The sequence below is a fragment of the Capricornis sumatraensis genome, chromosome 10 (assembly GCF_032405125.1).
Source record: "Capricornis sumatraensis isolate serow.1 chromosome 10, serow.2, whole genome shotgun sequence".
NCBI lineage: Eukaryota > Metazoa > Chordata > Mammalia > Artiodactyla > Bovidae > Capricornis > Capricornis sumatraensis.
In genome coordinates this window covers 22,138,892-22,152,186 of record NC_091078.1, presented here as the reverse complement: position 1 = coordinate 22,152,186, position 13,295 = coordinate 22,138,892, and the positions used below count along the sequence as shown (strand labels likewise).

The 13,295-nt window shown below is 36.7% G+C and overlaps 1 protein-coding gene across 1 annotated transcript in view; it reads right to left on the bottom strand.

Annotated features, from left to right (window-relative positions):
- CTNNA3 (catenin alpha 3) overlaps window positions 1–13,295 on the bottom strand; it is a 1,791,870-nt gene that overhangs the window by 861,819 nt on the left and 916,756 nt on the right. The window contains exon 8 of the mRNA XM_068981838.1: window positions 9,477–9,629. Within this exon, the coding sequence (XP_068837939.1) occupies window positions 9,477–9,629 (153 nt within the window). The remainder of the gene's footprint in view (window positions 1–9,476; window positions 9,630–13,295) is intronic.

Genomic DNA, 13,295 nt, shown 5'->3' with positions numbered 1-13,295 from the left:
ATTAGAGATACCAAGGGAACATTTCATGCAAAGATGGGCTCGATAAAGGACAGAAATGGTATGGACCTAACAGAAGCAGAAGATATTAAGAAGAGGTGACAAGTATATACAGAAGAATTATCCAAAAAAGATCTTCATGACCCACATAACGATGATGGTGTGATCACTCACCTAGAGACAGACATCCTGGAATGTGAAGTCAAGTGGGCCTTAGGAAAAAAGGCTAAAAAAAAAAAGCTAGTGGAGGTGATGGAATTCCAGTTGAGCTATTTCAAATCCTAAAAGATGATGCTGTGAAAGTGCTGCACTCAAAATGCCAGCAAATTTGGAAAACTCAGCAGTGGCCCCAGAACTGGAAAAGGTCAGTTTTCATTCCAATCCCCAAAAAAGGCAATGCCAAAGAATGCTCAAACTACAGCACAATTGCACTCATCTCACATGCTAGCAAAGTAATGCTCAAAATTCTCCAAGACAGACTTCAACAGTATGTGAACTGTGAACCTCCTGATGTTCAAGTGGGATTTAGAAAAAGCAGAGGAATCGGAGATCAAACTGCCAACATCTGTTGGATCATCAAAAAAGCAAAAGAATACCAGAAAAACATCTACTTCTGCTTTATTGACTACAGCAAAGCCTTTGACTGTGTAGATCACAAAATGTGGAAAATTCTGAAAGAGATGGGAATACCAGACCACCTGATCTGCCTGAGAAATCTGTGTGCAGGTCAGGAAGCAACAGTTAGAACTGGACATGGAACAACGGACTGGTTCCAAACTGGGAAAGGAGTACATAAAGGCTGTATATTGTCACCTGCTTATTTAACTTATATGCAGCGTGCATTATGAGAAATGCTGGGCTAGATGAAGCACAAGCTGGAATCAAGATTGCCAGGAGAAATATTAATAACCTCAGATATGCAGATGACACCACCCTTATCGCAGAAAGCGAAGAGGAACTAAAAAGCCTCTTGATGAAAGTGAAAGAGGAGAGTGAAAAAGTTGGCTTAAAACTCAACATTCAGAAAACTAAGATCAAGGCGTCTGGTCCCATCACTTCATGGCAAATAGATGAGAAAACAATGGAACCCATGACAGACTTTATTTTTGGGGGCTCCAAAATCACTGCAGATGGTGATTGCAGCCATGAAATTAAAAGACACTTGCTCCTTGGGAGAAAACCTATGATCAACCTAGACAGTATATGAAAAAGCTGAGATATTACTTTCCCAACAATGGTCCATCTAGTCAACACTATGGTTTTTCCAGTAGTCATGTATGGATGTGAGAGTCAGACTATAAAGAAGCTGAGGATTGAAGAATTGATGCTTTTGAACTGTGGTGTTGAAGAACCCTCTTGAGAGTCCCTTGGATCATAAGGAGATCCAACCAGTCCATCCTAAAGGAAATCAGCCCTGAATATTCATTGGAAAGACTGATGTTGAAGCTAAAAGTCTAACACTTTGACCACCTAATGTGAAGAGCTAACTCAGTGGAAAAGACCCTGATGCTGGGCAAGATAGAAGGCAGGAGGAGAAGGGGATGACAGAGGATGAGATGGTTGGATGGCATCACCGAATCTATGGACATGAGTTTGAGTAAGTTCCGGGAGTTGGTGATGGACAGGGAAGCCTGGCATGCTGCAGTCCTGGTGGTCACAAAGAGTCGGACACGACTGAGTGACTGAACTGAACTGAATGCCCTTCACAGGTCAGACATGAGATACTGAGCAACTTTCCAAAGAACATCAAGAAAGTCTTCATATTTCACCTTTTACTAGTAAGTCATACTGTTACAATCTTTAAAGATTTCCTAGGATTAATGGACATTCAACTACTTTTTCATACACTAATTCATTCAACAATGATTTATTGAATGTTTCACTTACTTGTATATCCAGACAGAGACACAAAAACAAAGGTTCTAGATAGTATTGTCAGGAATCCAGCAAACATAGGGACTGAACACATGTGAAATGAATCAGGTAATGAATGAATACACTCCTGTCCTCAACTTGCTAATCATCTGTCTAGAACTGCACTGTCTAAAACATAGCCATGAGCCACTTGTGGCTATTTTGCCCTTATTATATGGCTAGTAAAGATAGGCCTTAAGTGTAAATATACACCAGATTTCTAAGACTTAGTACAAAAAAAAGATGTCTCATCAATAGTTTTTATATTAATTATATATCAAAATAATAATATTTTGACTGTACTGGATTAAATAAAGCATCATTAAAATTAGTTTACCTATTTATAATTAGAATGCCTACTAGGAAATTTAAAATTATGTATGTGGCCTGGCTTCTATTTCTATCAGATACCATTAAGTCCTGAGATATTTTTCTATTCCAATTTCATCATTACAACTAAGTTTCTTCTTTCTCTTTAATGTATGATAATAAATTAGGTTTTAGATGCAGTTATTTTTAAATGACAGTTTATGTTCATGAGATTTGAATCAATTATTAAGGGGAGAAATTTTTATGTTTGGATGCAAAATTGCCCTTATACAATATGACTTCCCTTTAGAGCCTTTCCTGGTGACAAGCAACTTGCTGGATCCAGTTCTATAAGATGAAATCTAATTTCTTCACCCTGGCATTCAAATATTCAAGGCTATTCATGAACTACCACTAACTTACTTTACACTACCAATTTAACAATCTAGATTTCATTTCTACTATATTCTTGCAACAAAGGGATGAGAATTGTGCCTTTATTTATGCTGTATCTCCACTCAGAGTTCTAGTTTTTCAAATCCAAATCCTGACTAGTTTTCAAGGTTTAATGTAAATATTGCTAACTTAATGCTGAATTTCCAAACCAATCTCACATAATTTTCTTTCTCCTTTTAATTCCAAAATACTGTATTCCATTCAAAAATACCTGTATTTGTTATGGAAAGTCTCTGACTTATCTCTAATTGTCTTACTAATCTTTCCCTATATTCCAAAGATCATGAATAGAAAATATAGCGGACTTTTGGACTCAGAGGGAGAGAGAGAGGGTGGGATGATTTGGGAGAATGGCATTGAAACATGTATACTATCATGTAAGAATCGAATCGCCAGTCTATGTCCGATGCAGGATACAGCATGCTTGGGGCTGGTGCACGGGGATGACCCAGAGAGATGTTATGGGGAGGGAGGTGGGAGAGGGGTTCATGTTTGGGAATGCATGTACACCCATGGTGCATTCATGTCAATGTATGGCAAAACCAATACAGTATTGTAAAGTAAAACAAAGTAAAAATAAAAATTAAAAAAAATAAAAAAATAATAATAAACAAAATAAAATATGGAAAGGTCACTCACCATGCTTTCAGGATAGGTTTCAAGAATCAAGTTCATCATGTCTTTTAGCTAAAAGAAGGTTACAATGCTGAGCAGTTTCTAATCCAGGGAGTGGGCAGTCACACCTGTGTGCTCTATTCCATATAAGCAAAAACATTTCTGACTGAGCTATGATATCCCCTCACCACCAAAAGAGGAGCGCTGCCAAGATGCTCACTGAGAACAGTTGTTAGTTTTTGTACAAGTGTAAATATCAGTTTGTTCTTTTTCTTTTCTTCTTGAGGGGTGGAAAGGAGGAAGAATGGGATAGGACTCTAAAAGCCTGATTTATTTATATCCAAACATATCCTTATTTTATAACAGATGATCAATTAAAGCATTGTGTGACATTTGAACAGCATTCTGTCAAAATGCAACAATATTAGTAGAGCTGATAGCAATGAGCACTTCTTGCAAACAGCTAGAGTCCCCTCTAAAGTCTTCTCTCTTGGCACTGGGGCTTTGCTAAATCCGGCTTGCCATTTTGTGAGTGGGAACAATCAGCTTTGTAGGTTGGAGGGAAGTATTATAATTAAATGTCCACCCACTTTTTCCTTTTTGATGAAAGGCTCCCATGAAACTTACTAAAATAAGGTACATCAAGACAGATGAATTTTTGATGAATAAGTCAAAGCACTGACGAAGCTGGCTTTTCACATAAAGAAACTTCACTAATTCACAGGAAATTTTTAGGCCTAGATTATTAACACTGCCATGCTTAGAAATAATTAATATGATAATATCCATGGAACAAACAGGAGATTTTACCATTCAATTGGTAGCAAGTGTAGTGTTCTGCATGATTTACCTGCTGAAAACAAATAGTAATACAACCGAAAAGAATAATGGTGAAATGTTTAAGACTTAATTTTAGAGAAATATTAAATAATAGCCATTATAAAAACAATGTCTTGATTTAATATATAATAGTACAGTTTTGCAGAGAAGGCAATGGCAACCCACTCCAGTACTCTCACCTGGAAAATCCCATGGACAGAAGAGCCTGGTAGGCTGCGGTCCATGGGGTCACTAAGAGTCGGACACGACTGAGTGACTTCACTTTCACTTTTCACTTTAATGCGTTGGAGAAGGAAATGGCAACCCACTCCTGTGTTCTTGCCTGGAGAATCCCAGGTACAGGGGAGCCTGGTAGGCTGCCATCTATGGGGTCACACAGAGTCGGACATGACTGAAGCACCTTAGCAGTAGCAGCAGCAGCAGCAGTATGGTTTTGAATAATAGTTATATTACCACATTAAAGTTACAAACTGTATCTCTGAAGTGGGCAAAATTCTTAAAAGATGTTATCAAATTGTTACAAATTCCTTCTGAAGGAGATCTGGAGCAGGGTTTATAATGTCTGGTTAGGCTGGGAGGGATTGAGGGCAGGAGGAGAAGGGGACGACAGAGGATGAGATGGCTGGATGGCATCACTGACTCGGTGGACGTGAGTCTGAGTGAACTCCGGGAGTTGGTGATGGACAGGGAGGCCTGGCGTGCTGTGATTCATGGGGTCGCAGAGTCAGACACGACTGAGCGACTGAAATGAACTGAACTGAACTGAGCAAAGGCGCTTGCTATTATCACTGTGAAGTATTATTTTAAAGCATCCTTGTACAATAGAGTAGAAAGGGACACTACTAAATAATTGGGATCAGGCATATATCTCAAGTCCAGTTACTGGAATTCTTCAGTCAACTTTTCAGAGAGAAAGAAGACTGCATCGGTGTTAGGAATGTGTTTCTTCATTCAAGACAGATATATTGAGAACTAGTTTATAGATTTTGCTATTAGAGAAGGTTTAAAGTGATAAGAAATAAAATCCCAAGAATTACTGAAAATTTTTATTTTTAAGGTAAAATTAGTATTTTAAACTTCCTGTTTAATAGTATGATTGGTGGCAGCCAGTAGAGTTAATGGTGTGCTAAGACGTCATCAGTGCTGTGGAGCACAATTCAATGAGCGCATTTGTATTAATTGCTAATCATATTTAAAATGTCAGCCTCTTGACTCCTGCCTCTCATTCCTATGGTGTCTTGATGGGTTTAAAAACACAGACTAACTGGGATGTTCAAAGTAGGAAAGCTTTGCATAATAGTTACTTACTTCAACATTAAGAAAATATTAGCCACAAGGATCTAAGTTCTCCAGTTACTGAAACTGCCCATAGTTTTTAACCTTCATTTCACCCATGGTCATTTTATATTAAACTTACTACATAAAACACACATTTTATATTTGACTTATACTAAATTACTACTTACTAAATAATAAAATAGACATGACTTCACTAGAGAATGAGGATGTTTAGGCCTAATTTATTGGTCACTCTGCCTCTCATTCCTGTTTCTTTCTCCAATGCTCTGAATATTTTTTGTTTTCTACATATTTTCCATAGAATTTCTTACCATTTTGTGTGTTTTTTTTTTCCTTTGTCTTCAGTTCTACATTTTTACTATTCCTTTCATAGAAGTCACAAGTTAACCATTATCTAAAGCATTCCTTTAAACAGCATGGAGTTTTTCTCCAAAGATCTGACAGGAATTCTTTAAAAATGGACATTTTTTTTTTTCTCACATTTAAGACTTCCCTCAACAAGTTCATGTTTAGATTGCAGATTTCTCTGACAGAGTTGAGGTATCAAAACCCAGAGAGACTGAAAATAGTTTTTTCTTGAAGTCATTTAGAATCTAAGACTTTTGCCCTGCTATGTCAGATAACCCAGCTTGGAAACAAGCTGGGTATATGTGCATGTCTGTATAGAGGCGGTGGTAAGGAAAAAGGAGGTGGTAAGACTGGTAAGCAACCTATACAAAGTGAACTCACAATATCCTCTGAAAATGATATATTTGAGCTGTCTTATGTACTCAGACTCTGCCCCAGACACTTCTGTCTCAATGTTTGTAGTAAATTAATGATGATTTTCTCTGTTGCTTTGGTTAGACAGCTCCTTTCAAAAAAAGAATTTTCACAGGAGATAAATGCAGTACTCCTTCCCCGCCCCCCCCCCCCCGCCCAACTCTTGATATATATAAACAACCCAGTGTTCAAGCAGTATACTTAAAAACCATTTTCATTTTCTTCTATGTCTTTATCTCTTAGAACAGTAAGACTGTCTCTCTTGCAATGTGTCAGATCTTACAATTTTAGAAACTGGTAGTGACCTTGGTTGTTATTTTGTTTAACCTTCACTTTACAGCTGAAGCAAATGAAGCCCTGAGGAGAGAAGGGTAGATTAAAGGTGGTCTCAAATATTACACTGCTCCTTCCAGCCAGAGGTGGAGTCTCGTGCCCCCTCCTATCCCTTTGTGTTTGGGCAGGCCCTGTGACTACTTCAGCCAATAAACTACAGTGGAAACTGTACTCTATCAACTTCTGGGCCCAGACATTAAGGGAATGTCAGCTCTACTTCCTGTTTCTGACTTGCTCTTGGGACTTCCCATCTCAGAACCTAGAAATTATGCTGCAAGAAGCTGAAGTCACATGGGAAGGCTATATATTGGTTTATGCTCCAGTCAACAACCACAGCTAAGCTCCCAGCTGACAGATAGCATGAACTTTCAGACTTGTGAATGTACCATCTTGGATGTCTAGCCTAGTCAAACCTTTGAAGGGTTTCATCTCCAACCAACAGTTGACAACAAGAACATGAGACACCCTACGTAAGAACTGCCCAGTCAACAAGCAAATCAATAAGAAAATAATCGTAAATAATAAAGTACTGTTTTAAAGCACTAAGTTTGAGGATGTTTGTTAAGTAGTAAAAGCTTATTGGAACTGAAGGCAAGTTTCTAAGTAATACCAGAATGAGAACTGGAACATTCCAAAGCCAACATAACCTCATTATAATGTGTTAAGGGAACAAAGAGGGTTGAATAAGACCCATTCTCCATCCCTCAGTAACTCAAAATTCCAAAAATTTATTATTGTTTCATATTCACATTAAATATAAAATGTTCAAAATCCTTAAAAATTTAAAATAGATTCTTAGAGTTCCATCTACAGAATACTAAACTATCATTTTGTAATAAAATTAAGATAGCATTCTCAAGGGTCCTGGAAGGCAGCACCTTCCTAATAAGTTTTATGAAAGAAAGAATACATTAGGTTAATTGATTTGGGGAAAATTTAAAGAGGTCTCTTTATATCTGGATTTTTCAGAAATGTAAAATCTCCATGAATACAAATAGAACTTTTCCCCCAAAACTGTGTGATCAAGGAGTCCTTCGTTGAGCACCTTAAGAGATTTATGTCTCATTAGAAACTAAACTGAAAATAGGAGTAAGGATGAAATATTAGCAGAAACCAACTTTTACTCTCAGAATTTTTCAAAAGTTACTTTCATAATTTAGTGTTCCTTCAGCTTAGAAAACACATTTCTAGACAAAAGGTTTATGATTCATAGGGACAACATTTAGTTTGGTGCCTTTAATGACTTGCTCCTTCTGTTCTGCTCCCTTTTAATTTTTAACATTTTCCTGTGGGAATAGTTAATAAATATTTGAGGAATGAGTACAAGAAGGAATATATAAATAAATAATAAGCAATTAACTGTATTAGTTAAATTCAAGCAAACCTGGAGCTCAGCTTTGACTCTTCATTAGCTTGGTCTGGGTTTTGTACTTTATTTCCACATAAGGCCAACAGGAATTATATCCATTGCCCTGTCTCACAGAATTCTTGGGAACTTCAAAGATTTCAAAGTTGGAGGTAGGGCAGTTTTAGGGCTGAAATTATCGTAGGAACCACCTATTTATCCATTCCCTTCATTTTCTAAATGTGAGGATTGGGGTGCATAAAGTTGATAGTGGAAGTGCTAGTTACATGGAAACTTCCTTCCCAGCAGATACACATGAAAAATGTTGGGAAAGTCTTCTACCTTAGTAATTATTGTATAGAATGCTGTGTTTCTAATTCAAGTGGTGACTATTTCTAATACAAGTTTGATAAGCAATGTGGGCCCCCAAACACATGTTCCACCACAGAGTTCATGGCCTATATGGGAAGGTTCTGGCAATCAAAACATTTAATAATCAGCACAGCATGAATGAATGAATGAAGTCGCTCAGTCGTGTCCAACCCTTTGCGACCCCGTGGACTGTAGCCTATCAGGCTCCTCTGTCCACGGGATTTTCCAGGCAATAGTACTGGAGTGGATTGCCATTTCCTTCTCCAGTAGATCTTCCCAACCCAGGGATCAAACCTGGGTCTCCCACATTGTAGACAGACGCTTTATCGTCTGAGCCACCAGGGAAATCAATCAGCACAGCATGGGCACTGACAATGAGTCTAGACACAAGCCAAAAACAACTGGTAGAGTCATACTAATGGGTATTAGTTCAGTATGAGAATCAGTTTAACCACATTTTTCCCTTCCTGCCACTGGTTCCTGGGCTTGTGAGTACTCTCACCTTTTTACTAGTGTTGAGCATTCTTCCACTCGGGTTTTTCTTATACCATGACTGCAATACTGATGTCCTTTATTATAGCAGATTTCATTATCTGTCTTCTAGGCATTTCCCAGCACTACATAGCTCCTTCATATGCCAACCCACCTCCCAAAACATGGGGTATGTCTCCAGTTTCCAAGCAGAAGAGGATTATAGTTTTATTATCATCTCCTCTTGCCTCTACTGGGACATGGACCAATCCACTATCTCTACTTAATTACTCTGTGTTTCTCTATCCCTGTATATCCTACATTCTACAGTCATGTTTCATAGTTGAATATGATTTGAAAGGCTGAGGAGTAACATAACCATGAAAAGATGAGAAACAATAAAATGGCATGAGAGAGAGCATCTAATACTTTTAAATTAGAATATGAAGAAAATATCTGTAATGATAAAAGCTAAGTTTAACCAGGTTTTGTGTGTGTGTTTGTAGCTCTGAAAAGAAAATGCATTAAGAAAATATATTCATCATATTTTCACAATTCTTTCTAAATAAACTGTTCCTTTTGCAAGCCAATGGGGAATAGTTCATACAATTTGAGATACATGCCTTCATATTACTTTGGCCCATCTCTGTTTCATTTGCTGTAAATGGTCAAAAGTTTGTATTTGAGCTCTGTTCAGCTATAAATGCAGAATGAGAGCCCTATTCTCTTGGATTTAGAGTAGTTATAATTCCAGCACACTTACCTCTACAAGCCTGCTGGTGTGTTCACGGAATATTGCAGCATATTCTTTTATTTCCTTTTCCCGGCCATTCTTGGCAGCTTCAATGAGAACCAGAAGTGGGACTGTTGTATCCAAAAAAGAGTCTGACACATGATCTATGATAGCCTTACGGAGCTGAGGAGAAGTAAAAAATTCAGTTTTATTTTCCCCCCCAAGGAAATGGTTCATATTATTTCATATTTTTACAATCTCTGTAATTACAAAATTCCTTTTATATATTTTTGTACTGTCTTTTAAAATCATAATATTTAAGATTGTATATAAGTGTCACTTACAAAGCTGAAACAAGGTAAATATCCAAGAAAAAAAGTTATTGAGCAATAGCTTTGTTGCTCTCAAAAATTACTATTTTTTTCTTAAACTGTACTTAGCCTAGAGGTCAAATTATAAGTGATACTACTCCATTTTTCCCTCAAAGAAATTGCACTCTTATAATGTTTATGCATGTGTAAAAACAACATTGTACAGCATGTATTTTCATAATTACAAAATTATAAAATGTTTTCTACCTTGTAGGAAGAACTCATGATAAATTTTGATTAGCTAAATTGTAGACTTCAAGGTAATTAAACCAAGTTAGATCACTGATTATGCCTGTTGATAACAGATTAATAGAGCAAGGAGAATAATAAATGAGTTTGATGTCCAATTTTCTTTGTTTGCATTAATTGTTCTTGCCCTCATACCTTAAATTATTAAACAAGTATAACATTCTGCTACAATTAGTTCTTTTAAATTAGATTATGTGTAAGCTTATAAATGACAATCAGGCAATTATTCTACTCAGCAGATATTTTCTGAAATTTAAAACTAAGTTGGAAAATTAATGCATTATATTTATATAATATTGAGTTTTTAAGGATCACAATATCTTGAATGTTTCATTAACAATGTCAATGAGTATGAATGGTTCCAAGGTTTTTGGTCAATTCCTTCACTTAATTTAATAACCTATGTAATAAAAACAAAGATATGAATAGCTATCAGACAGAATCTTTAATTTGCCTTCTGTGAAAATTACATTTTAGTATATATTCATGTTGATGTATGGCAAAACCAATACAATATTGTAATTAACCTCCAATTAAAATAAATAAATTTATATTTAAAAAAACAAGAGATACTTATTCTAGTTTTGGATTACATGAGAATTAATATACTTTAAGGGGTTGAATGATGTAGTTACATGGACAAAACAAAACACTGTCTCTCTTCCATTAACAATTATAGGATAAATCCATATTAGTTATAGATTTGGGGGCAGAAAATACCTTTATCTAAGATAGTGGTGCTTTTTCGGAAGAACTGTGAAATTTTATGGCTACCAACAATTTCACAAAGGCAATAGGAAGATCCCCAAGGAAAGATTCTGCTTCGCATTCAGAAAGTAAATCACTAACGGCAGCTAATTAACAGTTACTGAGCAGTTACTTCCACAGGGTGTAGGTTGCTAAGTGCTTCCAGGAGAGGGAAAGACCTTAAGTGAATGAGCAGTTTGATGTCCACAAAGGGTAGACCAGTGAAGTCAGACAACAGATAAGCTGGAAGTTAGCTGGCAACTATAAGGTGTGTTAGTTCTACATACGTAAGAGAAAAGTAGAGGAAATCTCTCAGAGGTGGAGTTTTCAATGACCTTCTCTTCCTTTTATCCTTTTCTTCTTTCATTAACATATAGAAGGAGGGCCAAGAGAAATCTGCACTAAAGATATGAGATTGAAAGCCAGCACACATATGGTAGGTAATTCAAACCAAGGAGGTGAACAGAAGGCTACAGAGGGAGATTCACAGTGAGATGTCCACGAATAAAATCTTAGAAAATATTACCACCTGTGAGTAATATGGGCATGGATGGGTAGATTAAAGAGTAGGACCTTAAAAGGAAACTGAGATGATGGCCAAGAAAGAGAGATCAAATGATCAACAGTCAAAAGGGATGCTTTCAGATAAATTTGTTTCAATGCCCTACAAATGAACTTATCCTACCAAACACAATTGTAATACCCACATTATAGACATGTTGAATCTCCTTTTCTATGTATTTGATTTCATTCACTTCAACAAGTATTTCTGAACACATTTCCCCTGAATTTCTACCAAGAGCTAGATATTGTGAGAAATGTCAAGTTGGAAACACAGGATTCCTTATAATCTAATGGAGGAGACAGTGCCATTAAATATTATAATAAATGAAATCAAGAGACTGACAGGAATTTCAAGAAGATAAAATGGTTCAGAATTGTATTTTAAAGATAAATTAAAAGAACCAAGACTTCTCTATGGGATTTGACCACTAGATTATTAAGTTTTAGTGGAAAGTGGGAACAGGAACCCTATTGCTGTGGTTGGAAGAGTGAATGGGAGCGAAGACATGGAGATGGAATAAACTCCTGTTTCTAGTAATTTGATTGTCACAAAAAGAAATAAGGCTTGGTATTAACTACATTGAGACAGGTTTAAAGAGGGATTGTTTCTCATATAAAAGACTTTGATGTGTGTTTTTATCTACAACTAAACTCAGAAAGTCAGACTTAGATTGTCCTCGTATGCTTTAAAAAATTACATTTTGATTTATTACCATATAAAAATTGATAGTAATACAAATGACTATTATCTTAGATTGTGCCAGTTTTTGTAAATACTTGAATAATTATAGCAATCTTCTTCCAGGACTGAATATATTTGCTCGAGTCTGCATCTTTCCTCAGTGGTGCCACACTGTCTTTCCTTCATTTTAAGGATATTTACTCCCTTGTCCTTTTTTTATTATTGTTTCTTCAAGTTTTCAACTAATTTTCCCTGCTACTCATTCCATCCAGCATCTCATATACAAATATTGAAATATCTATAGAGCTGAGGTTTGATGTATAGCTGATTTACTATTAATTAAAGAATACTTTGATTTTTTTAGACTAAACCAAAGTTGTTGTTGTTCCGTGACTTAGTCATGTCTCTTTGCCGCCACATGGACTGCAGCAGCCCAGCTTTCCCTATCCCTCACCACCTCCAGGAGTTTGCTCAAACTCACATCCATTGAGTCAGTGATGCCATCCAACCATCTTGTCTTCTGTTGTTCCCTTCTCCTTCTGCAACCAATGTTTCCCAGCATTAGGGTCTTTTCCAATGAGTCAACTCTATGCATCAGGTGGCCAGAGTATTGTAGCTTCAGCATCAGTCTTTCTAATGAACATTCAGGGTTGATTTCCTTTAGGACTGACTGGTTTGATCTTGTGGTCCAAGGGATTCTCAAGAGTCTTGTCCAACACCACAGTTCAAAAGCATTGATTCTTCAATGTTCAGCCTTCTTTATGGTCCAACATCTCACATGACTACTGGAAGAACTATAGCTTTGACTCTATAGACTTTTGTTGGCAAAGTATGTCTCTGCTTCTTAATACACTATCTAGGTTTGTCACAAGTTTTCTTCCAAGGAGCAAGAGTTTTAATTTCATGGCTGCAGTCACCATCTGCAGTGATTTTGGACCCCAGGATAATAAAGTCTGTCACTGTTTCCACTGTTTCCCCATCTATTTGCCATGAAGTAATCGGACTAGATGCCATGATCTTAGTTTTTTTGAATGTTGAGTTTTAAGCCAGCTGTTTCACTCTCCTCTTTCATTTTCATCAAGAGGCTGTTTAGTTCCTCTTCGCTTTCTGCCATAAAGGTGGCGTCATCTGCATAACTGAGGTTACTGATATTTCTTCCTGCAATCTTGACTCTAGCTTGTGTTTCATCCAGCCTGGCATTTCACATGATGTACTCTGGTTATAAGTTAAATAAGC